Source organism: Podarcis pityusensis (assembly GCF_964106645.2).
Source record: "Podarcis pityusensis genome assembly, chromosome: 3".
Lineage (NCBI taxonomy): Eukaryota > Metazoa > Chordata > Lepidosauria > Squamata > Lacertidae > Podarcis > Podarcis pityusensis.
Window position 1 is genome coordinate 8,628,645 of NC_138026.1, and position 27,043 is coordinate 8,655,687.

At 39.9% G+C, this 27,043-nt stretch overlaps 1 protein-coding gene across 4 annotated transcripts in view; it reads right to left on the bottom strand.

Moving 5' to 3' along the window:
• Positions 1 to 1,381: 1,381 nt before the first annotated feature.
• CTNNA1 (catenin alpha 1) overlaps positions 1,382 to 27,043 on the bottom strand; it is a 65,622-nt gene continuing 39,960 nt past the window's right edge. For all 4 annotated transcript variants that reach the window (XM_080999040.1, XM_080999041.1, XM_080999039.1 and 1 more), the window contains exons 10-18: positions 25,073 to 25,165; positions 24,219 to 24,375; positions 20,948 to 21,148; positions 17,953 to 18,104; positions 14,907 to 15,017; positions 12,549 to 12,730; positions 10,018 to 10,123; positions 8,102 to 8,236; positions 1,382 to 2,726 (exon numbers count right to left, since the gene is read on the bottom strand). In XM_080999040.1, coding sequence (XP_080855166.1) covers positions 2,439 to 2,726; positions 8,102 to 8,236; positions 10,018 to 10,123; positions 12,549 to 12,730; positions 14,907 to 15,017; positions 17,953 to 18,104; positions 20,948 to 21,148; positions 24,219 to 24,375; positions 25,073 to 25,165 — 1,425 coding nt within the window. In that variant the 3' untranslated portion in view covers positions 1,382 to 2,438. The remainder of the gene's footprint in view (positions 2,727 to 8,101; positions 8,237 to 10,017; positions 10,124 to 12,548; positions 12,731 to 14,906; positions 15,018 to 17,952; positions 18,105 to 20,947; positions 21,149 to 24,218; positions 24,376 to 25,072; positions 25,166 to 27,043) is intronic.

The following is a 27,043-nucleotide window of genomic DNA, read 5'->3' on the forward strand; positions in this document are numbered from 1 at the left end:
CTAGGAAAGTTACCTCTAGGAGGGTCAGGTAGGCAACACTTCCAGGAGAGGAAATATGAAATGAATTCACCTCCAAGAAAATATGACCAAAAATAAAAGCAGGGCAAGACATCTCTTGGAGATAGTATTAAAAAGCAGTGTTATGGATGTAATGTAGGAATTTTAAACAACACAATCCATACGAAGAGGTTTATCTGCTAGGAGTTTACTTAAGTTATTATTTCCTCTGTCTTTCCGGACAGTATACAAGTGCAGTATTTTTGCTGCAATATTATTGGTGGTATATACTGTTTCTATCCCACTGTTTCTGGATTATTTCAACCCTGCTCTTTGTTTGTTGTGGTTATTGCTGACCTGAGATACTTCCCCTTATAGATGTACCTCTGTACAAACAATAACACTTCATTTCAAAACCACATTTTACATTAAACTGGAATAAGTGGTAAACAGAGTCCTATTTCAAACTTGTAACTTTAATGGGCTCCATTCAATCCAAATGTCTCATCATACAGTGACCTTCCCCAATCATTGGGAAAGTTAATTACCAGCCTCTAAGAAGATTCTGGTGCCCTATCAGCCTGGAGGGGATGACACACTAAAATATATCTTGCCTTCATTTTAACCTCTCTGGGTGACTAGAAGGCTCTCTCGGACACCCAGCCGGTTCTTTTCACGTGTATAATAGAGCATGCAATTTTGATTCATTGGTTTTGCATCAGAATCCTCTAATAAGCACTGTGGCTTTGCAACTTCTTGCTATCTCAATATCTTCCTATCTAACTATGGGGGCAATATAACTACTGGGACACATTTGGTATTAAAGTTTCTCTTATTTACTATGTATCTTAATTGTGTATGTTTGGTTTAAGGACTTATTAGCGGCATCTGCATCTCAGAGTAAGCCATAAGTTAAGGCATTTACCATGAAGCCAGAGTTGCGGTTGCTGCTCCCGCTAGCACTAGGGTTGGAGTAAAGTGAGAGCCACCTGTGCATTCATGGTAAACCCTCAACTATGGTTAAACTGGGGTGTGTGAACTGAGTAGTTGCAAAGAGTCAAACTAAAGCACGAGCAGATAATCTTTGGAACAAGTGCTTCAATAACATGCCAAGAATTCAGCTGATTTAACTCTTGAGCACCTCCCCCCCCCCCAGCACACGGTATGAGTCACAATAAGAGCATAGTAATTTTGCCCATGGTGCAATGAAACTATAGCAGACCCTCCATTATGTACATTTTAACTAAAGTGAACAAGTGATTCATGTGTTAGTCACCAATGACTAGCCCTTTAAATTGCCACTAATTAGTTGCATAGCCCAGCCACTTCATTATGGAATTAGGAGTGTTTTATGAACTGCAAAGAAAGCTCTGACCCTTACAACTGGTTTTTATACTGGACTTTATTGGAAAAGGTATAAAAACAGAAATCCATAAAAATTTTAAAGAGCAAAATTATACCATGAGGCTCCCAGTATGACAAACAATGCCTGAATCGCAGTCTGAATGCAATGCTATTTGCTAGGTTTTTAAAAAGCCCAGGGCAGGATGCATAGCAATTATGAGAAGAACACAATGATAGATTTGCATTTGAATGCTGAGGGAAACATGCAACATTTACAACAGTGGCTGGAACAAGCCACTTATTAGAGTCCCCTCCAGCAAAGTACATCAGTTATGTGTAAGTAAGGCTTAACGTTTTCACCATCTTAAGAAAAAGTATTAAAAGTTTTCCTCGTGATGCACTTCGCATTACACACTAAATAACTTTCGCTCCCCTATGGGCTCCGATGGAAGTCTTCACAAGATGCACACGCTGAAAGGTAACCTTCAACCCAGCAATTCAGAACAAATGAATCAAAGTGTTCCGTTTCATATAAAGGAGTCAAAACCTGCTTAAATTAGAAAAGAATGCTATAGTATATTACTTTTTCAAAATCATTTTCTACGGTTGTCTTAGTGTTTTAAGCAGCAACTAGCGTTTTCCATTTTATCAATTATTTCAACATACCAAACTTATACTCTCTATCCACCCAAAGCATAATATAATTTTGATAAAAGTACAGGTTCCATTCTACTTCCAAGTTGAGAAGGCTCACATTTCTTCTAAAGGAATTACATGATCCAGCTATGTGAAGGATTAATGTTACAGTAAATTCAACTTTGGTTACAGAATAGATTTAAAAGCAGGATTTATTATTTTAAAAAGCTAGGGGTGGAAATGCCACAGAATTCTAAACAGCATTTTCATACTAAAATTAACCATGTTCTCAGATTTAAAGATGTATTTTCATGCTTCATATATCTTGCTTACCTCCTTTTAGTCTAAGTGATTTTATCAAAAAATATTGTGTAAATGAATTCTAACATAATCCATAGAATATTTGTGGGGAGGGGAAATCTGATAGTAGGAATGCAATCCAGAAATACTACTCCCTCTGTTTAAATGCTCTCCATTGCCTTGAATTCACTGAGCGCTTGCACTGGGTTGACGTGCTTTTTCTGGGAGGCGCGCTTGATTTTGGTCTGCGTTTCGTCCTGTTTCTCTCGCTTGACGAGTGGTTTCTTCTCTGGGGCTTTCATTTTCCAGGACACGGCTGGCAGGTTCAGAGAAGCCATCCCTTGAGACTTCTGGTATTTTGTGGACGCCACGTAGGAGGCCTTCACTGTTTGCACCACAGCATTCATCAGGTTCTTGGCAGCTTGAATCAGCGACATGGCACTGTCCACCTAAAAGCAGGTCAGCAAGAAAGTCCCTTTAGTTTCAGATAGTGCTAATTGTGCAGCATTTTAGGAAAGGCAGAACGGAAGATGCTTCGAATAACCATTTAAATTGCCTCTTTACATACGTTAGATTCCTTTACCATAGAGGTTTCCTGTTGAAACTGAGCATGGTGCTTGCTTTAGAAGAATTGGAGGAGAATAAAGAAGGAAAGCGGGGATGCGGGTGGTGCTGTGGGTTAAACCACAGAGCCTAGGACTTGCCGATCAGAAGGTCGGCGGTTCGAATCCCCGCAACGGGGTGAGCTCCCGTTGCTCGGTCCCTGCTCCTGCCAACCTAGCAGTTGGAAAGCACGTCAAAGTACAAGTAGATAAATAGGTACCACCCCGGTGGGAAGGTAAACGGCGTTTCCGTGCACTGCTCTGGTTTGCCAGAAGCGGTTTAGTCATGCTGGCCACATGACCCGGAAGCTGTACGCCGGCTCCCTCGGCCAATAAAGCGAGATGAGCGCCGCAACCCCAGAGTCGGCCACGACTGGACCTAATGGTCAGGGGTCCCTTTACCTTTAAAGAAGGAAAGCAGTGAGCAGGACTCAAAGGGCTTCTTTAGCTGCACTCAAAGCAAAAATGTCAGAATCGGAACCCTGCATCCAATCAGACTACTTTTGGAAGTCCCCTTAATTTTCAAAAGAGGTTTTCTATCTGGCATTGGGCGGGTGGAGGTGGAGACAAGGGCTGCTATCCAAGGAACACATGTCCATAGCTCTTGAATAATATGAACTCAATCACTGCATACAGCCAGTCAAGATTCCCCAGTCATCTGACGGCTGGATACACAATCATGAAACACAGATCCTCATCACTTTCAAAACATAAGCACTCTTGTAAGATTAAAGCTCGCCCTGATTGCTGGCATGGCATGAAGTATTAAAAGTCTTCATGCTAAATTGAATTAACTTCAGTATTCTGCTTTTGCCTGCATAGGTTTAAGGAATTCTTCCTTACACGCCAAGCTTCTGGGTGAAAACCTTGTGTTTTCATATGCAGGTAAACAAAGGAAGAGGAGCACATATATTTTTTTAAAAATTATCAACACATACATGCCTTAGCGCTGCAGACATACCAGTAATCTTGGACTATCCAAGGAGTCTTCAGCACTTCACTAAAAAAACCATGGAGTGTTTCTTTTAACAGGACCGTTGGGCAAAAGTACAGTACTTAATAGTCAAATGGTGATTGGAGAAAATTTAGTTAAATGAGCTTATTTAAATAAGCCCTCAGCTTAGCAATTACTTGAGAGAAAAAGCAGTTAGGAAGGGATTTCCAAAGGTATGGCAGTGTTTTGGCCTGTTGCAGCAAAAACCGTCATTGGCATTTCAAAAAAATAACATTTATCAGGACGTAAGCTTCTGTAGACTAGAATAGAAGAGCAGGAGGGTGTGGCTGGCTCAGTATAAATGATGCTCATGCTAACAGGTCACCTGAAAACTTGTCTCATGTGGTAACTGCTACCTGCTCTGAGCCCATCGGCTATAAATCAATTTTTTTAGCAGCAACAGAGGAGGGCAAGATCTCGTTCCACTCCACCTCTCTGGAAATTGATTTGTTGACATATCAGTGAACCTGGAGCTATTGTTCCACAGAGCTTCTTCTCTGTTCTGTCTCTGCTTATACTATATGGTCTAGACTAGAGGTTTTCAACTTTTGATTCCATGGCTCCCTTGACCATTCTTTCTGTGGCATCCCTGTGGGGCTCAGGAGTCCAGTTATGTCATCCCTTGCCTGCAGAGCTGGCAGCCTCCCACTCTTTTTCAAACACCCTCCCTTGTGCGGTGTTTCCTCTGCCTCCTCTCCCCTCTCCTTGGGAGTCCTCCTGGCAGCCGCTGCTGCCGCCCCTGGTCTTGCTGCTGCTGCCCCCTGGCCCAAAGAGAGCTGCTTCCTCACACTAGTACTTGCCTGTTCATTCCCAACAGCAAGGGCTGGTGGACTGGCTGGCTGGACTCCCTGGCCTGCTTACTCTTGAGGCTGCCTCAGCTCCTGGCAACCAGCAACCCCTGACCAGCCCCAGAGGCACCATTCTCCTAGTGAGCTTGTAGCCAGGGCTGCTGCAACCAACAGCTGTGCAAGCCGTTGGGGGGCAGAGACATAAGAGAGTATCAGAGAAGGGAGGGAAGGAAAGAGGGACAGAGGCCAGTGTTGCCCGCGGCACCCCTGACCATCATTCAAGGCACCCTAGGGTGCCACGGCCCACTGGTTGAAAACCACTGGTCTAGACTGTGAAGGTTATTCTGCTGCTGCTAGCAGCTGTCTATGTATTTTGAGACAGGGCTTTCAAATGGAGGGCTCCATGGCCTACTGCTATTCATGAGGAACATGCAGAATGAGATGGACAGTAAGGAAAATTTAACTAAGCCAAGGTGAAGGGGAAAAAAACAACCTGCGGAGAATTTTTGAAATATGAAACCACACCAATGAAGGATAAGCCAGCTCTTGCATGTGTCAATTTGGATTGTGATATCTACTCTACTAAGTCAACATATTTTAACAAACTGATAAAATATGGAATCGTAAGCACACAATTGCACTGCACAATTTCTGCCAGCATTCTGTTGTGTCCCATCACTTTGTGTCAATAGCTGATGTGTCCACTGTGCAGCGCTGCATAGTGACCACTATCTGCTTGCATTGAAATGTATCATATTAACATTGGTGAAGGATCACATCACTGCACTGTCAAAAAGGACATGCAGATTGACAGAAGGTGGCAACAGGTAGGGTGGCACAGATTGTTTGAATTCAGAATTTAAAGACTCCATGAGGGAAGCTTCAAAAAGATTAACTGCTTGGCATATTTTGAGGGACCTTTAACTGATTTAGGCCTCTTAATCAACAGATCAAGACTGCCTTTTCATTTTTATGATTTCTACAGCAGCACAGATAATGTTGACATTTACAAAGAGAATCTGGGTTAGGATCCATTGCAGCCATTTCTCAGATTCTGCATATCAGTGGAGAATAACCATTCCTGTATGCCCTGCATTTAACAAAATCCTTCTGACCAAGAACTGCATAAACAATATAAACAATAAAAATTATTATTTTTTTTAAAAAAAGAACGGCATAAACAAGTGATATGGGATTCCTGACTCCTTTTGCCGATTTTAACTTTTATTTTTTTATTTCCCAGATTCCAAAATGTTGTATTTATACATCACAAACAAACACTTAATGGGAAGGCAAGTGCTGTAACAAACTAGGTCATTGTTCAACTGGCTGATGGGGAAAGGGATACCTACACGGTGTATGCACTTTTCTTTTTCAGTGTGTATTAAACTACATTCTACCGAGTCTAGCTTGGAGACAGACAATTATTTATGTCAGAAGACCATGTAAGTCACACAGGCATTTTATAGTCTCAGTAAAACCCCAGGGAACATGTTAGCGGGATGTCGGGGTAACAGCTATGTCTTTCTCCTATGCCGGGAGCCTTGCCAAAGAGTGCCCTCACATGCAGAATACCACAGCAATACATGTTGTGTTTTCTGCAGTGCTCATCCACTATCCCCCTGGTTGTGACAGATCTGCTAGGAGCCTATTGCTACACCAAATGTACTCTGCGTGAAGGTGCTGCTGCCAACACTACTATATGTTTCTGCTTTAGTTTGCCATTATTCTCAAAGGCGGAATTCGCTTGTTTTCTTCTTCTTCAAGCAGCCACTTGCAAGATTTAGGATCTGAACCTTTCATTTCTCCCGTATCTTATAGTGTGAATTCCCTTCTGCGAAAGTAATTGTCTAAACACAAGGTGTAGCTAAGAACAAGCCTTTTGATGATCAGAAAAAAGAAGTTGAGGATGTAGTAGTTTTGTGGAGCAATAAGAACCATGTTCCGACCACCACTAAGGTGTCTCTATCACAATCACTGTTTAATGCATAAAACTTTTATGGATAAATGGGGAACCTTGATACAGTGGGATAGCATTCTTGTGCTGGAAAAACTTACTCCTTAAATGTAAACCCTTGAAGATGTCAGCATAGTACTGGACAGGGGAACTGCACTGCTGTAGGGGAGCATGCAGTCTTACATTTGGGTACACAAACGCACTCGCCCAATGAAATTTTTTTTAGTGCTACAAAACTGCTCCAGTTTTTCAGAGTGAAGGGGAAGTGGAAGAGACTACAGTGCGTATAGCAAAAGTGTGAGAAAATGCTGATAGTGATTTAGCACCATCAATATACAATGTGCTTTACAGCATAATACAGGGGTAGGCAACCTAAGGCCCAGGGGCCAGATGCAGCCCAATCGCCTTCTCAATCCGGCCCACGGACGGTCCAGGAATCAGCATGTTTTTACATCAGTAGAATGTGTCCTTTTACTTAAAATGCATCTCTGGGTTATTTGTGGGGCACAGGAATTCGTTCATTTCCCCCCTTCAAAATATAGTCTGGCCCACCACATGGTCTGAGAGACGGTGGACTGGCCCACGGCTGAAAAAATTTGCTGACCCCTCGCGTAATATAGACCTACGGGGAGGTGAGGAGAAAAAGACTCTCACTACTGCCTGAAGAAGTTTCCAATGGTGGCAATGAGATAAAAGGGGAAGGTAAGATGGGATGAAAATGATGTGCGCACAGCCAGGCTGGGGGCCAAAGGGTTAAAACTACAGGTTTCCAAGGGAAAGAGAGCATTGCTTGGTTATTCTGCTAGGAAGTTCCAGGGCCAGAAAAAGAAATAAGTGGGGGAGCCTGAAAGCAGAAGTCCCAAGAGGCTGACTGGTAGACTGGGAGGAGCACAAGGCACAAGCAGAAACAATAGAATGGGACAGGTTTGTGGAGAGGTTTAAAGACAAGCAGTTTGATGTAAAAAGTGATGAGAAACAAGCATACATGATGGCAGGAAAGAATGACTTGGAATTGGTAGTTTGGAAAGAAGTAAAAGGATTTGATCTAGATTCTAAGATGCTTTCAGAAAATAAACCATTATTCAGAATGCAGCTGTGGAATGGTCTCAGCTCTGGATAGCTGCAGAACAAAGTTTAGATGTAGCCTGTATCTTACAGGAATGAAAGCAAATTTACTCTCTGAATGAAAAGTATAGCACAACTGTGAAAAATTGCACAATACTTTGCGTATCTAGCATGGCCTCTGACTTACCAGAAATATCTAAGTATGTAAGGATCATCAGAAACAATTGTAATGAGTTTTTGAGCAAAACCAAGATGCTCCAGGAATCTTTCCAAAAGGAGATTTATATATTCAGAGATCAGAAACAAAATGAAGACACACAAAGTTTGTTCAGAATCCTAAAAAATTAACATAAATGAAGTTTGTACAACTGTTGGTGTAGAAGGAAGCCAAAACCGAAGTGTTCAGAAATTTACATACCCCAGACACAACGAGTTCTCCTCCCAGGTTTTGAACTTCTGCCTTCACTTTGCTGCAGATGTTTAGCTGGTGGCAGTATAAAGCAATACGTTGCAGATAGGCTAGCAAATCCTGTTTGCAAGCAGAATCTGGGCACTGAGGACAGAAATAAAATTGGTATTTAGTTCTGAGACATTAGAACTGATCAGTGTACCACATATCAATAGTGTTTCCAGTCCCCCAATGAACATACAGGCTACCCTAAATATCTAAGTTAGGCAAAAAGCTGATGTTGTAGAATACCACTTGCACAAAGACTGATAATATCAACGGCCACCAGGTCAGTCATCACCTTGTAAAAAAGGTTTGGCAAAATGCCTGTCTATATACGCTGATTGATCTATAAACAGTAATAATACAGGTATATGGATTTCACAGTATGCCCTAATTGAGGCTTCTCTCTTTTGAAATGTATTATGCTTTTGTTTTAAAACAAAAAACTTAAGGTGGCAGCATACATGGTTTAATGGTAGAAAAACTTCGAAGCAGTTTATAGTTCCTCTCATTTTATCACAAGTCTGCGAAGAATTTATCCTGTGAGCTTCATGGCTGAGCAGGAATTGAACTCAGGTTTCCAGCCTCAGCCCATTACACCAAGCACTAAGAATTTCCCCACACAGTATAAATATCACCCATGGAGCCCATAGCCTAATACGTAACAAAAGATTTTTGCTTCTAATTTTAAATAAATAGTGTATCTATTTAGTGAATGCACATTTAGGCTTTCTACACTGCATAGTGGAAAATCGAAAGTGAATGGCTGAGAATTAAATGTTTCATTATTATCACATATATTGTTCACTTCGTTTGCAAAAGTAGATACTTTGAATAATTGCTTGTTGAGAGCAATTGCACGAGCTATTCATTGCCTTTCAATCTATAATGGCAACATCCTGAACTTGCACCTGTAAGGCATTAAAATGCTTTAAATTGTGCTAGTTTGCACAGAAGGTCAGATTTTCCTGCTTTAACTAATCTGGCTGCAAAATATATGTCTTCACTTTTGAGAATTCCAAAATATATACACTGCGAAGTGAATTTTAAAAAAAGGCAGAATGAATTAAGTTAACAATGGGATTCAATACTGAATGAATGAAGTTCTCACAATGCGTGAAAATTCATCTAAATGGTGAGAAAAAGTACTTTGTAACTGCAAATGGGAAAAGCTATTATTGCTTTCAGTTCTACAGTTTGAGATAGATGCAAGTTCCAAAATACTGATATCTCTGCTGGTGGCATGCAAGACAAGGGCAATGTAGTAATTCCACTGCATTCTAGAAGCACATATGGTTAAGTGCTGTGTGACTGCTTGCCTTCAGGCTCCTTATCTTCCATAAGGTCAGACCGTGCCAAGCCAGAGCAATTTGCAGAACTTCACAATGAATGTGTGTCTCAAATATGAAATTGTACAACTGGAGGTATAACGCAAGTGTTCAGAGAGTAATTATTCAAAAACAAAGTTGAAAGGTTACAACTTAACCTGCATTTACTAATGCTGGGAACACACAGTGAGGCAGTTCTTTCAAGGTTGTGTTGTTGTTTTTTTGTGTAAGGTGTCCAAGCATCCACAATGATTGAGTAGTTGCAGAGCAATGTATGGGGGGGAAAAACGAGCAGTGGAAAGTAACAGCTTTCTTTGGAGAACTCTACGCTCAATGACAATTTTTGAAGTGAACACCAAGCTTCCCCAAAACTCAGGGCAAACTAGCGATCCAGCTACAAATAAAAAAGCTGAAGTGGAGGAGAACAAAGAATCAATAATTTGAGTCAGAAGACACCATAAAACAAGCTGCTAGCTCCAGGACTCTTGTACTCGTGAACCTAAAACCAATGTTTAAATTAAACTAAAAGCTTGTGAAAAATCAGTTCCAACTCACATGATCAGCAATTGTCCGTCCTAACTTGTCCATTCTTGACCCAGCTTCTGCAATTTTCTTTGCTGCACTAATCACATCAGATGTATTTTTCAGTGGCCCTTTCCCTCTGCAAACAAAAGAGAGCACAGCATTTGTCCATTAGAATCAGGAACACAAATCAAGGACATCTTTGTTTCTCAATTCTCTCCAGCTGTACAAGAATGGCTACAACTAGGCTGCCCTAATGTGGCACTAAAGCACACTGTAAAAGATTGCTTCATATTATTAATGTACAGTATGTTTCAGATCTAAAAAGGTAAAACTTGTGAACCAGGTTCTTCACATAGTTCTGTATCATACTACATATTGGAAGGAACCAAAGAATTGTGCAGGTAGTTCTGAGTATCTGAGGAGACTGCATTTGCATTTCTTGAACACAGACCCCGCCACTTTCACAAAAAGAGGATCTTTTACAGGTTGGTGGGATCATATGTATCTATGCGTATATATACAATCCTATCTAAATCTCTGCAAACAAACAAGGCAGGCCCAAACTCTTGGACACTCCTATACTCTTTGGAAAACAGTCATTAACCTATAATAAAAATAAACCAAAAGTCAACTAATTTCAAGTGTCAGATCATTACATTATTGCAATATGCAAAACAAAACAAAACACCCTTCTCTGCTTAATATTTAAGTACTATGAAACCTTATTTATTGTCCTCTATTTTAAAATAAATATCATTTTGGCCCAGTTTTTCAGAATACAGATCACAAATTGAACACAATTTCTATGCAGTTTCCTGGAATCTCCATGTATGCATCATAGATAATCAATGTAGGAAGTTACATTTTAATCTTCACAAAATGTGGGATTTCCAAAATAATGTTGAAATTATGTTCAGCAATGCATGTGCTGGAGAGAGCTTTAGTTATTCAGACATTTATTATTTATTTCTACAATTTATACAGCACCCTACAGCAGAAGATCTCTGGATAGCTTGCCAGAATCAAAGAGAATAAAATGAAACATAGCCAATGAAAACCAGAAAGACTACATTAAAGTAGAGACTTTGCAGCACTAAAATTCTAAAGAGGACAGAGGGGAAAAAATCCACACAGCTAAGGCAGTATCAAACCCACATTATAGTTTAAAAGGCCGGGGACAATAAAAAGGTATCCAACTGCTACTGAAAGGACAAATAACGGAAAGGCCCTCTCAAAACCACATGGCATTCCCCAGTTGTAGAGGACATTTAGAGAAGGGCCATGGATAATGATTTCAAAGTGTAGGGAAGAGGTAATCTTCCAGATACTGAGGTCTCAAGCCAAGGAGGATTTTAAAGGTCAAAACCAGTTCTTTGAATTGGGCACGAAATGAGGAACATGAGTCAGGGGAGATGGCAAGGTACAAGCATATTATATTCAGAATACCCAGTTCCAGTGTGTATTATTGTACCTATATTCTGTACCAACTAAAGCTTCTCACCGTTTTTAAAAGCAGGCCCACACACATCACACTGGGTTGTTTCCAAATGAAATTGTTAGTGCAAGGACTTCTGCCCAAGCAAGAGAACCATCTCTTTCTAACTCCACCCATGCTCCCAACTATCTGCTCTGAAATGTGTGTGGTTTTTTTTTTTGGGGGGGGGAACCCAAAACAAATTTGCACAGGCACACAGGAAAAGGAAGTATTGGTGCACAAGGTGAAATGCTTGCACTAACAGCACTTCACTGGATACAAGCCACTGTAGTAATACAAATGACCCAGACTCGGATCATTGAAGCCAGTCTCTCTCTGCCCCCCATAGAGAGCTCTAGCCTAAGATGGTAAAAAGTGTCTCATGACACACCTCTAGATACAAAGACAGGTGCCCTCAAGTGATGAACCTGGTCCATTAGGAGGGAGTGCAACATCCTCAAGGACAGGGTGAACTACAATTGATCTGGGCAGATGAACCATGCACTAGCAGAACCTCAATCTGGTCTGGATTGAGCTTCAGCCTTTTGGCTCTCATCCCATTACCATTGCCAGGCACTGATAAAGCACTTCCATAATCTACGTTTTATCCCTCCCTCCCTGGATGATCTCATTCAGTGGCTTTGTGTAGATGCTAAACGGCATGGGGGATGAGATGGAACCCTATGAGACAAGGGGCCATGAAACAGAGCAGAAACCCCCCAGCACCACCTCCTGGAAGTGGTAACCTAGGCACGAATAGAACCACAGCAGAAAAGTACTATGCACATATAACTTGGACAGGATCTTGAGAGGATCCCATGGTTGATGTTAACAAAAGCTGCTGGGAGATCCAGGAGAATCAGTCCCCCCTCTCTCTACGCTAATCACCACCCTGCAGGCTGACAAAGGCAGTTTCAGTACCAAAGCAAGGGCTAAAGCCAGATTGAAAACAGACAATACTAGTCGGGTCAGTCAATAGCATTTAGGAACTAATGTAAATCTAACAGAGCCTTGTTGGACAAAGGATATGAAATAAAGTTGCCCCCAAAATGCTTATTTAGATGGCATGTCAATAAGGAATCCTTACCTGGTAAAATCTGTCATTTCCATCATAATCATGCACATCTGTTTTGCCAGAACAATGATATCATTACCACTATCATCCCATTTGGACACTTCAGCATCCAATTTACTCTTTTCTTCCTGGAAGCTGGCAACTTGTTCAGCGATTTTTGCTTTTTGCTCCTGAGGGAGTTGAGCCATGATAGCCTGGAAAGAAGAATGGTTCCACATATAATTACTTCCATTCATTGGCAAGGTGGCTTTTCAGGTTATTTTCACTAGCCAACTAATTCATAGGGGCAGAATCAAATTATATCTGAAAGGATGAGAGGAACATTTATTTCCATCTTGATCCATATCTTGCACCTATGTGAATTATCTACCATTAGTAGTACAGACTATTGGGAAAGAAAGTCACTGATAAAAGGCTGATTTCTGAAGTCCTGCTGAGAGGAAATTGCTAGCATCCTGAAGGTGCCTTCTTTCTTTTTTCCTCCTTTTCTCTTTGTAGAGTACAATAGCCTTTACAGCAAGGTGGTTCACACCATTATAGAATCACTGCTGTAGAGTTCACCTACCTTCAGGTAGATAGCTAGAAATTAAATTTATGTTTATTGTCAAGAACAACCTCTTGAATATTGTTCAAGAGTGCTCAGAAGCAAAGCTTTGAAGCAAGAACACATCCTACGTAATTACCAGATCATGATGTTCCAAATTAATCTAGGATTGAATTTTGGAAGTTTAAACACACACTGTCTACAGACAAAATTGTAGGGCTATTTCACCAAGTGAAAGCAAATTATAACAGAGCTAGACCACTGTTGGGCTGTGTGAAACAACAGGATAACCCAGGGTGCCTGGCTTGAAAAGGCATGTTTATTCACAAACAAATAGCCCACCTGCAGTTTCAAGTAGTGTGCTGGCATGTCCTCCTTGGAGCAGTGCCACTTGAATTTAAGCATCTCCTTTAATTATTCTGGTAGTGTTCTGTGCAAACACACTGCATGCACGTACACACAGAAAACTTAGAAATTACCAATGGCGCTTGGCAAGAATTACCTCTGGTCTGCTACAATTTTGTAAGGAAGACAGTTGCCAAGTTTGACGTTTAGCATAAAATATACATATGAAGGGCTATTTGGTTGCAACACAGAAGCTAATCCAATTATTGAAGTATTACATTCAATTTTGGTATCCGTCATTTAAAAGAAACCTGAAGAGGAACTGGAAAGAGTTCAGAATAAATACGTAGTTTGGGAAGCCATGCAATCTTAGGAAAAGTAAAGGAATGTGAAATCTGAAGAAAAAAGGTTGAGGTGGCATAATACAAGGAGAAAATAAATGCTGTAATAAAGACGAGGGAGAGAGTTGAGACCAAATATAATGGTGTCAAGTGGCAGCACTTTATATGCTGGCAGCAGAACAAAATAGTCCTAAGTGGTACATTCTAATTAGTGAAGAGTCAATGTAGTGCAGTGGTTGAATGTTGGACTCGGATTTGGGAGATATAGGTTCAAATCCCCTCTCTGCTAAATATCTTGCTGGAGTGGCCTTGATTAAGTCACCATTTCTCAGCCTTGGCTAACCTTCAGGGTTGCCATGAGGATAAAGTGTGTGTGGGTGGGTGGGGAGAGAACCAAGTATTCCACCTTGCAGGAAAGGCAGGATGTAAATATAACCTATAAGCAAAGAAATAAACTTATCCTTGGCTATTAAAGGGAATTCTAATGCAGTTATCAGATTAGATGTTCTTATCTGACAATCTTGTCTATTAGGTCTGTGGTTCTATTACAAAATGTGGGGCAGAAGGAAAGGTAAAACAGGAAAAGAAATGCCATTTATCAGATTACATAATGATTGACAAACAGCTAAGACTCATGGGTTTGAATATAGGTTTATGAACTCACTGGGATAGCTGAAAGGATAGGGCCAGAAGAGTTCATGATCTTTGGGTAAAATTATCTTAAGGCTAGGGATTAACTAGTGTGGCAGGAGGAAAGTACATGCATCAGAGGGGAGAAGCAACTAAGGATGAGGATAGCAGAGGGAGTGATATGAGGGGGTGGAGCTGGACAGTTGAACAGGGCACTTGGATATGTCATGTTCTGATCCAATATGGACTGCCCCATTGGCAACCTTTTCTTTCCGTTTTGATTCTACTTCCTTCCCCAAAGCAGAAAAGAAGGAAGATGATGGTTGGAGAAAGAGGGACGTTAAGACAATGTTATGGGGTAAGACAATAAAAAGGTAATACACTTCTAACCCTTGAAACACTCCCCCCCCCCCCTAAAATGCAGAAGCAGAGAGGAATGCTAGCCTCTTGATTAAAGTATGATCAAATATTCTGCATATGTTCAGCGAGATTTGGAACAGTTTGCCTTACTCTTGCACTTTGGCCTGCAATAAGTTGGTCATCTTCAGTCTGAACGCTTGTTCGGCTTCTAACATCAAAGTCTTCTGTCTCAAAGTCTGAATCATCCAGTTCTTCAGGAGTCTGGGAAAACAAAAATACAAAAAGTCAAGAGCAATTCAGTGAACTAACATCTCTGGGGTTATTCCCTCTGGAATGCATCTAATTTAAAAGCTTTAAAACTAAACATGAATGAATTTTCACATTTTGTGGTTTACAGATAAGCAGTTAGAAATGGTACCACCACATGTGCTAAATGTACGGCTTATGACATTTAAAGCATCCTGTAGATAATTTGATGGGGAGATTGAATATAAATGTTTTAAATAAATATTTTAAAAACTGTGGACAACTGATTTGGGATGCACATGTTAAACTGCAGAGCATCGTGCCCACCAGCTTCATTAACTGATACTCCAAGATTAAGCCTCCTTCACATTTTTTGTTGAAGACAACTAAAACAGGATTCACAACACTTATAAGAAACTCCAAAGCTAGGCTTTGGGAAGGAGGTGTGAGACTTTGAAAGGGTCCTAGAATCCTCCCTTCCCAAAGCCCAGTTAGCATTTTCCCAGCTTTGGGAAGGAAGCAGGAGGGGTTCTAAGACTCTGCCAGCATTCTCGTACCTCCTTCCCAAAGCCAGGTGCCTCCTTACTCACCTTTGGGAAGGCAGTGTGAGGGCTGGGGGCGCGTACTGTGGCCTTGTACAGGGTGCCATAGTACCCAAATCTGTCACTGGTGTGTGTGTGTCTAAAAACTGGAATACTTGCAGCAGGGGAGCAAATAGGTATGAAGCAAGCTCTAACAAAAGAATCTACAGCTGCTGAGACAAGGTGCAATATTTCAATTTTCAGGTTTGGCTCATGTTATTTTTTCTCTCCAGTACTGATACAACTTTTGGGGAAAGTATATATTCTATTTGAATTACAGGAACATAGAATGGAAAAAAGAAGTTGGGGAAGTATTACATGAAGCAACCCTCATAATCTCATCTGGAAATGCATGCCAATCTCTGCCTTGGAATACAAGTGATGCCAATGTGGTAATGTCACAGCAGGTCATTGTAATTTTAAAGCCCCTGTAATCTAGATCCCTATTTTAATACACATAACATGAGGAAATGAAGATCTGCCATCAGTTGTCCTGTAGTTTAATCTTTGTTAGATAAAAAAGGTTTCTCCACCTAGCTTTTACATTCTCAGTACGTATTGGCTTAATTCAAGGTATACACAAATGCTTAACATTATCATGCTTTACATTTAAATGTTGATAATTAATGAACGGGATTAGTTAAAATTTCCAATATTTGTGATTCATTCTTATACTTGCTTAAAGCTTTCTACCATCTTTCCAATTTGCATTTTAGATTGAAATGTGAAGCTTTCAATAAAAGAACTTTTCAACACAGGCCCAAGAAGACGAGACACACTTTTAACTTAATAGTCTACTGATTCATTAGAGTTTGAGTTTCTGCATTTGGTAAAATTGAAGTAGCAAACAGGCTGTCTTTTGAATTTGCTTCCTGGAGCACTAGATGTAATCCTAACGTTATAGGGTTTTCTTAGATTTATTCCCCCTGCTGTGACCTAAGAGCCTATCAAAACCTGCTTTTTTATCTTAGCCTTGACAGTTCTATTCTGTGTCGTCAATCCTAAAGCTATTTATCTGACTCTTAAAAGTTTCAAAGCAGCTGTAGTAAATTAAGAGTGTTAAATACATGTACAGAATCACATAACAAGATAAAAACTTAAAATATCTTTCAGCTAAATAATTAAAAACTTTTCAGGGGAAGAACGAAAATAGGTAGGTGGTCGTACTACTCCTAAAGAGATATTTCTAGCACAAAGATACTTGATCTGAACACAAATCACATATATGTCTAAAGCAGGGGTCAAGAACCTTCAGCGCCCCCGCTCCCCCAAATTTGGGCCAACTGACATTAGAGAGCCAACAATTAGGTAATGCAGTCTAAGAAATGTTAGGTTTCCACACCACTGTGCTCCTCTAATCAGAGGCACCAGCATCAATTGTCCTGTAAGAAGCATCCCAATGAATTTATGTTCTGATATTGTCTTACTGTGATTGCTGCATACTGATGCAAGTTGTTTCTGAATTCTTAAAAAGCAAAGTATACAGGTGAAACTCGGAAAATTAGAATATTGTGGAAAAGTTCATTTATTTCAGTAAACATCACAATTATAACAAATAAAGGCTTGGCATATCTCGCTTTGCATGTCATGAGTCTATCTCATATATTAGTTTCACTTTTTAAGTTGAATTACTGAAATAGATGAACTTTCCCACAATATTCTAATTTTCCGAGTTTCACCTGTATATTATGATAAAAGGAATAGGTTACCATATTCTGGACCAGTTGTAGCTTTTGAATGCTTGCCAAATGACAGCTACACATAAAGCATACTGTAGTAGCCAGTTATGAAAGCATTAATGAACTAAAAACAAATGTGTGACATTAACTGTGACTTAGAATCATACAATCGGAAGAGACCACAAGGGCCATCGAGTCCAACCCCCTGCCAAGCAGGAAACACCATCAGAGCACTCCTGACATATGGTTGTCAAGCCTCTGCTTAAAGACCTCCAAAGAAGGACTTGACTTTATTTGTGTCTGATATGTCTTTTAACTGTCATAATGACCTATCACGGTTAAAACATTTGGGAAGTGATCACAATTGTTTACATAATATATAAACAAGATCCCATAAAAAATCGCAGGTAATGGGTGGATTTAGGGGTATAAGCAGTATTTAAGATTTAATCCGTGTCATGTGTTTTTAGTTGAACAGCATTTACTGTTTCATTTTGTATTTTAATTGTTATATATACCTTGAGAGCTGCCCAGAGGGCTTATGCTGTGAAGCAGCTGTATAAATTTAGAATGCGTGTGTGTATATTTTATACAGACACTCTTAGTGCTATTGTTCTGCCCTATTGTTTAATAAAAATGTGTTTGAGAAAACCAGTGAATGCTATTTTAAGGAAATAAAGGCTGACTCACTCTGATCATCAGCACTGCTTTTCTGATGTCACGAATTCCATCGTATACCAACCGAGAAGCATCAATGAATTCATTTTCATCCATTGGTTGAGCAGGGTCAGAACTCAGTGCTTCTACAGCAGCTTCTACTTGTTCAGTAAAACGTGGCATAACTAAAGAACACAGGGGAAAAAAACATTCCGCTTACCAGAATACAATAAAATTTGTGGCTCTTAGCACGCAGATTCTGCAGTAACACAGTACTGAAATGCAGTTTTTTAATCCACAAACATTACTGATACAACTGTTCTTTCATTGAAATGTTACAAATCACACACATTCAGATTTCCTAATCGTATCCCTACAAAGGGCAAACAATACACACAGGACAGACACTTAAGAAAGGTGGGGATGTGACTACATTCATGCTAGTTTTGTACATTAATTGTATTATGCATTTGAAACGTGTACATATGAAAAGGTTTTGCCATGAGACATGATGATGGTGATGCTGACCACTCAGAAAACCTGAGTTGCCGGGTGGTATACAAATGCCATTAATAAACAGGTCGGTGCGTTCACCAGAAGGTTGGTGGTTTGCTTCCACCTGTCCAGAGCTGGCTCTAGAAAGGATTCCTGCGTTGCAAGAGGTTGGTCTAGATGACCCTGGCGATCACCTTCCAACTCTACAATTCTATGGCTGCTAATAAAAGTTATTTTGTTGGGCCATATAAAGAATGCTAATTTGTTAAGATGCCGTTAGTGTGACAAAAACATGAGCAAGAAAATGGAGTCTGTCAGTGCAACAAATGCAGGATTAGATTACAAGTTCTCACATATGGCCTCAGTGGTGAGCCTAACACCTTTGCTACAGGAGGAGGAAGAGCACGGTGAAATAAATACTTTCCCAAATAAGAGGTCAAATTGATACTTATAAAGATCCTTTAATGCTTTATAAAATAACATATATTCAATTTTGCATTTCTTGCCCTGAGTCCTGGCTAGACATGCTCTCTGCTTTGCTGGTCAATTTCCACCTGGCCTGGGGGTGTGGGGTCCAGACCAAAGTAGTTGCTGAAGGTACCGGGGACCTTCTTGCTGTCAGTCCAGAAAAGTATGCTGCTCAGGATGCTTAGAGACTATCGGGGGGGGGGGGTGTTCTGGGGCTGCTGTTGGGGCCAAGGTTTAATTTTGGGGATCCATTGTATTTTCATAATCATGCTTTTGTATTTTGTTGTTAGACCTTATAATTAATTATATAATTTTATTGAGTATTTCTTAAGAAAACGTTTTCATCAAGTTATTATTCTCCACGTTGTGAGCTCCCTTCAGCATAGTTTACTATGGAAATGCAACATACAAATACATGATGTTGATGATGGTAACTAAGGGAATTTTAAGTGGCCACAGTGATCTGCAATGAAGCATTAAAAACGCTGACCCCAAATGTACTGTGCGTTACCAAGATCATCATTGCAGAAGAGGAATGCAGGATAGTGATACAGGAACTTGGTGTTGGAGCAAAATGGAACTACAGTGGTACCTCTGGTTACAGATAGGATCCATTCCGGAGCTCCGGTTGGATCCCGAGGTTTTCGCAACCAGAGGTGCCTGTTCTGTGCATTCACAGTGCGCATGCATGCACGGCGAAACCCGAAAAAATACTTCCAGGTTTGCCGTGTGTGTAACCCGAAGGATACGTATCCAGAGGGGCACGCAACTAGAGGTACCACTGTAATCAGTCTGCCAGAAGGATTCTGGCTTATCTGTCATCAGCACCACCAGAGACGTTTGATGGTAGAATCAATGCCACATTCAGTTCATTGGCAAAACTATTAAGATGCGCTTCAGTAGCTCAAACTCAATCCAACTCAGTAAATGGGGCACAAACTTTGGGCTCTATCCAGGAGGCCTCCAGCCCTCTTGGGTTGTATACCAGGTGGAAAGGCACAGCATTTCGTACAGTGGGGCAGCCGGTATCCTGCTCTTTTCTTGCTTCCATTTCCAGGACAAGCACAGCCACACCAGAGCCAGATTTGACTGCAGTAGTGGCAGAAAGATTTAATCTGGCACCAGATTTTACGATTTACACAATTAACCTGTGAAGTCACATTTGTAGATGAATTGAATTCTCCTTTCATATGTTAGAAGGAAAACTCCATTGATTACAACCTTTAAGAAAATCTTTCAAACAATTAAAAACTAGCACATTTAGCCTAAATAAAAAAAATGAAGTTAAATTCTGCAACATCCTATGCACTATACTGCGGCTCTGAACCAAGATGCATTGGCGAATTATTTTAAGCTCAAGCTACTAACTAGCACAAACACAGCACTGTTCATAGTGCTCTAGGACTGAATATAGTAGTCATATGGCACTAAGAAATCCCTCAGAATGATGATATTGATTTTATGATTACTTCATTTTAATTCAAGGTCAAAATGAAGTAATTGTCTGCTGTGGTTTTACACATGGACAGAATGGTCATAAAAAATTCCTTCTGGTTTGCATTTTACAGTTCAACAGAGTATCAAACTTGCTTCCAGACCAGAAATGTATTGAGTGTGTACGTTAAAATTAATGACATTTTAAATTTACCAATTACAGTCCCGCTTAGCTCTCATCTGTGACTTTACATTTTTTTCTTTCAAGAGAGCAAACTTGTTCTATTAGGACATGAATTTTAGTATTGCAAGCCAGTAATTTCTCAGTGATTATATCCCAGGGATGGGATGTTGACTTGGACTGGTGGAACTTGTAGTTCAACAACATCTGAAGACTCTCAGGTCCCCATGACAGCTATTATCATCTGTACTTAGCATGGGGCTTACAGAACAATGCTATGGATAAAAAGACCCACATTTCAAGCAAATATTCCAGCAAAACACTAGATTTAGCACTGAGGTTTAAACAGTTAATAAATTTGCTGTACCTACCAACACAAAGTTGTAAGCAGAAAGCACTGAACAGGGTAAGTATCTGAAATTAAAAGCCTGATGAGGTAGTTTATCTTACCTGTGTTTGACAGCAGCTTTGTTGCCTCCAGAACCTTTTCTGTATACACTCCAGGTTCATAATTATCCATTTCAGAAGTGACAACATGAATTACTCTAGCTGCACGACCACGAATTGCACCAGCAGTGCGATCTAAGCCATCAACATCTTTTTCTTGGAGAGCAATGACACATTTGTTTACATCTTCCAGAATATGATTCTCTGGTAGTAAAATAGAACAGAATAGAATTCAAAATTAACATTCTGCCCTAGGTTGGTGTATAACAGCATCAGTGCGGAGGGTGAGGGGGATTGGTCAAGACTGTGAAAAATCCAAGTCTTTTGTTGTTATGTGATGAGTACAAAATGCAGCAATTAAGAAAAAATTCAATTAAGAAAAAATCCCCTATACCCCCATTTCATGACTGAAGGAAATTGTAATCATTCACCTGTTCAAAGTCTATTTTATTTGCAATACGGACATGAAATAAGTCACATTTCAATCAACATTCTGAAACAGCGGTGGGAAACTTTAATTCCTTCCCCCATCCTGTTGAGAACCCCATTCCCTCAGTGATAGTTGCTGGGGGCAGATCACTTGCAGAGGGCTCCACTGTCTCTTTCCCTCAGGTTATCCCATTCTGTTCTCCTTCCTGCTCTCTTCCCTCTAGGTTCCCCACACCTGCAGAAAACCAAGCCAAGGGCCACAGGTTCCAGCACCTCTCTTATAAAAAGTTTTATAGATCAAATCGGACAACAAAGTGAGAGCTGCAGACAAAATCAAATACCCAAGAACATTCTTAATGATTTGATGGGAAGAGAATGCTTTTCACTTTTCTACATCTACTTCTTCAGGAAACAAAAGATCTTTCTGAAGCCCAAGAAAGATGAAGATGCTCAAGTTCTCATTGGCAATAATTTGTCCATGTTCCTCAGGCAGCTCTGACAATTTCACGCTTTATGGTACTCAATTTTCCAGGTGGCACTGAAGGTATTAAATGTTTGCACTGAAGCGGTATGCTCCTTTATGGAAAAGTGAGACATGTACTACAAGAAAGATTTTTCTTCTTCCTTTTGACATTTACCCCTCATTCCAAATCCTCCAACATGTTCCTATTCTTGACATTAAGCCATTCTGAAATAGTCTAATGTTAATCAGAAGTATACAAAGCGGTAGCCAGGCCACCACACATAGCCTTTGCAAACTGCTTGTTTCAAGTTTCCACTGTCTTTTAAATGGCACCATTGGAGAGCAACTTTATGCAGCCATTAGCTATGTAACAAACATTATTCAGCAAAGAGCAAGTGAGTGAATGCAGAATAAAAATTAAGAAGCTGGGGGTGCAGAACAGTTAGGATAGGGGATTCTTAGCACAGTATAAAATCCAGAGACTGAATCCAGTGAAAGTGGATGTGCAGCACCAGGTTCCAACCTCCTCAGCTTCACTCTGTCATTGGCTAAAGTGTCTGTCCCTTCCACCCAGGCCAATGCTTTTAGGAAAGATCTTTATAGAGCGCTGTTAACAAAATAAATAAATAAAGGAACTAATTATTAATGGAAGGAAAGGCTATATTACAGTGAGAAAGCCTTTCGGGAGCAGAAGGGGGTAGGACAGACTGTCCTCCACAGCCCGAGTGAAGTAAAGGCTGCAGTTGTAGGCAGCTTAGCTTGGCAGTAGTAAGATAATAAATAGTAACTACTGCTGAAATCTGCAGTTAGGCTGGATTGCAAGTTGCGTGTGTGGGAAATGTGGCCAACGGCTCCAAACTCACACAGCATACATTTTCAACACCTCATTGTCTACAGCAGCTCCATACATGGAAGGAGTGAGGCAGCCCAGTGGCATATTTTGCACTTCCACTACCAGCCTGAGATCCAGAGAAGTAGAAACAGCAGTGAGGGCTTCTGTGTTTTTGCATATGCTCGCAGTACTTTCTAAAATTTGGATTGAGGAAATGCAGGGCTTTTAAGAAAACTTCATCTCATGGAGGTGAGGTTTACAGGAAAAGAAATGTCTGTTAAGGAGTGCTCCGCTACAGTCCCTTTAACCTGTTGGTAATGTTAGACATCTGCTTTAGTGCAAGCCTGACATTCTAACACAACATAGCTATAGCTGAAGACAAGAGCTGTTCTAGTGACCTGGTATACTTCTTTATTTACATGCTGAACACCAACCGTAAATGACTGGTGATTGCTATCTCTAAAGTGCTTGAGGTAGTCAGACATTTTATTTTAAAAAGTAATACACTAAACCTAGCTGCAAGCCGTGTGATTAATAAAATAAAGTATTCAAAATGCTGCCTGAAAGGAAATAACATGCAAATTAAAGCTGGCATACCTTGTATCTTCTATCCATTTATCCAAACAATTATGCCAGCAAATAAGTCAAGCAGCCTAAAACAGACTAGTCTCCCAGCAATCTACAATAATTTATACAATAAACTTCGCTCTTTTGTACAAAACTGTTATCATTCAACAGCAACAAACCATAATGATTGTCACCTTATTGTATTGTGTGCACGTAATGCAAACAGGAATTTCCAGAACAGTAGAAAATGTTTATTGGATAACAGATGTTAAGGAAGTACTGTTCCATGTACACCACAAATATGGGGGAGATGTATATATTGTTGGCAATGCTACTGACTGTACAATATAGGTTTTCCATATATATATATATATATATATATATATATATATATATATATTACTCTCACATTGTAAGGCAAGTTCTCCTCCCACAGGACTGATAAGAGTATATCTACACCTCTTCTATATTTATATATCAAAATCTTCACCATCCATTTTCATTTACCTCCCGCAACTGATGAAATCCAGTAGGCCTGCAACTTATGCAGGGGTTACGTTCCAGGGATCACGCCTAACGTCAAAATTGTGTATAGTCAAAACATATGGGGTTCAATGTCAAGTGGACTGTCTGTATTTTTACCCCATATGTCTACTGCTTTGTTTTTTGCCAAGAACTTCAAGATAGGGCTGCCATATTTCAAAGGTTTCCGCCCTGAACACTCCTTCCAACTGCAGTATTCCAGGTATGTCCAGGACTTATGGCAACCCTATTAAAGATAAATGTGCACAAGCTAAATGCTGTAGACTCTTGCCTACAAAAGCTTCTGCTTACTTGAGTCAGCTGCTACCATATTACATTCTTTGTTGCAGCAAACCAACAGTGCTGTTCACAGAATTCCAAAGGATATTCCAGTGCCACTGTAGCAGGATAAACAATAAAGCTAAACGTAAAAGAAATCTTAGCATTCTGCAGCCCGTTACCTGATACTGCCAGGAAGTCATCAATGGAAGTGATGTCATCCACAGCATCTGTAAGCACACGAACTTGCTTTTCCCACTGTTCTTTAAACATCTCCATGTTTTCTTGAGCTAGCTTACTTTGTGGCTTGGCAGCCAAAGCCAAAGCTGCATTTATTACCTGTAACGCAAGGCATTTTTTAAAAACACACTATGAATTTACAAATTTTCAGACTTGATGTACTAAATATGAACTACATTCTGCAAAACTGACAAATCAGTAGGGTTTTTTTGACTGGGGGGAGTGGGAACAGAGGCTACAGCTGTTTTGGTTAAGGTTCCCTTGAGTTAATTAATGACAATAATCAAACTGGGGATTTTCCTGATTAACTTTTACGTTACAGCAGCTCTCAGTATGAAGAAAAAGCAAGGAAGACTGAGGGTTCCCCTCCCCTAATTTAGATCTAGATATGTTTGGGATTGGCACAGAGTCTGCACATGCTCAACTGACTTAAATAACAATGTCATGAACACATCTTTTTGCAATTTTGTTTTTCTTCCAACATCTAAACAATGGAGTAATGTCAGGCACACATTACCCCTTTGCTCAATAGAGAAACAGATGACAGAGGATATTATTTACCACTGATGGAACAACTCACCAGAATATTTTATGTTAATAGCTTTAAAGCTACCTCTGGCTTATGCTTTATTTTAAGAGACTACAATAACTTTTCTTTACGATCTGAAAAACCACCTACCCTACTGTGTTGATTTTAGCAGGCAAAATATTATTATACACACTAAAAATATATTTACGCTCCCCACATTTCATACAGAATTAGACTATAGAATTCATAGGTCCATCCATAATTTACCTGAGGACAGAGGGCTTCAAGCTGGCTTGCTGACATGTGGACTAATTTCACACCTTCTTCGTTATTTGAGATAGAACAGGCCAAGTTGGCAACCTGTGCAGATGACAGAAAGGTATTTTAGGAAGGTATTTTTGCTTCTGGAATCAAAAGCTCTTCACAAGGAAACTGTTACAGTTTGCATGCCTTTTGCAACTGGCAATAACAATTCTTAAATTACAAAAAAACCCCAAACATTTGTAATACATTTCAGGGCTAGCCTCTAAATATTTGGTCTTCCAAATTCCATGTAGTAAAAAACATTTGAACAGACTGATTGCTATCCGATATTATTGCTTTACGCCCATGTAGAAGTCAGTTCATTTGGCTATTCTAAAGAAAACATATACTTTAGCTAAAGGTGTACTGAGAGTCCTGATCTGTAGTTTCACTTAGCCACTGGTGTGGGAACATCCTCCACTCATGTGCAAGCAGTTTATGTGCATCCAAGATTCAGAACAGAATACATTGTTGCCAACTGGTGCAGAAAAAGATGACAATTGGCCGTTTCTAGAGATTTGCTTGGAAGCTTGAGCTGCTATCTAGAGACAAGTCCTTCCATTTGCTTTCTGGAAGGGGAATGAAAGGGCACACTTATTTTTAAGTGAAAATGTTCTATATTTTGGAACCTGTTCTCGAAGGAGGGATTCTAAAAGGGTTTGTAGTTATTAACTGACAGGTGAATGACAGCTTGTTATTTAAAGCCTACATTTGCGCACAGAAATATGTAAAAATTAGTACAAAGACAAGAACAGTGCGTTCCATCCCACTATAAGCAGCAAAATTTCGCCTCTTTCTAGCAAGCAGCCAGCCAAAGGAAGCCTAAACTCTGGTTAGTAAACAGGTGGTTTCTTGTAAAGATTTATCGTGCCTATAAACATTCTGCACCAATAAGGAGAGAAGCAATTAAAAACATTTTAATGTGTTTTGTTAAAGAAGCAGAGACACTGCCATGGAAGGAAAGCCAAAGTTTTTGCTGTCAAGACTTGAAACCAGGCAGAACCAGAGCCTTAAGGATAAAGGCTTTTAGTTATTTTCAGGGATCTTTGCACCTGTGTTTGTACTTTTATCTATGCTTTCATAAGAATCATATTGTATAGATTAGGTATTTTGAACAGTGACAGAACTAACTGGCTCGTTAACAAAGTTGTTCATAAATAATTTTACATTTAAAAAAATCAAAGCTTTTTGTTAGGATTATTTTCAAGCTTATTATAAAGACAAGTGTATTATCTACTGTGAATCTCTGTCACCAACCCTATTATTAACTGCTAGGAGAGATGAGTCTACAGAACTAAAAATAATCAAGCTTTTTGTTACATTAAAAACACACACAGATCATAGGTTGACAATTTATTTATTAAGAGCAAATCTGTGGAACACAAGCATGAAAGGATTTTTTTGTTCATCCTTCTCATTGCTATTTGGAGACCAAAAAAAGGGCATAGAAAAAATAGCAAGAAATGCAGGTGTTTCTTCTTTCTAACTAAGTGAATGTTTTGTTGACCTTCCAAATTCTTTTGCTTACATTAATATCCTCCTGACCTAGAACTCAAGCCAGTCACCCATTCAGGAGCTGACCTAGATGGTTTGAATAACAGGGTTGGCTATTCTAGAACAGGCAAAAATCAGCTGTATGTTGGAAAGACAAGTCTGGAATCACTACCTTAAAAAGAACACAAACATTTGGTAATACCTCTGGAGATAAAGGCTTTGTTACTCTTTTGACAGTTTTATCAAATTCAAAACTCGTGTTCTAATCTTAAAAGCTTAATAGGTTTGTACATCACATTAAAATACAGTAAAAAAAAACCCCAAACCCTATGGTTTAATGTTTGTGTGCAGTATGCTATTGCAGTTCCTTGATGTTCTTCCCTTGTTCCTGGCTATGCTGCTGGGAAAGAAACCAAAATCTGGTTTGTCACAATATCTGAA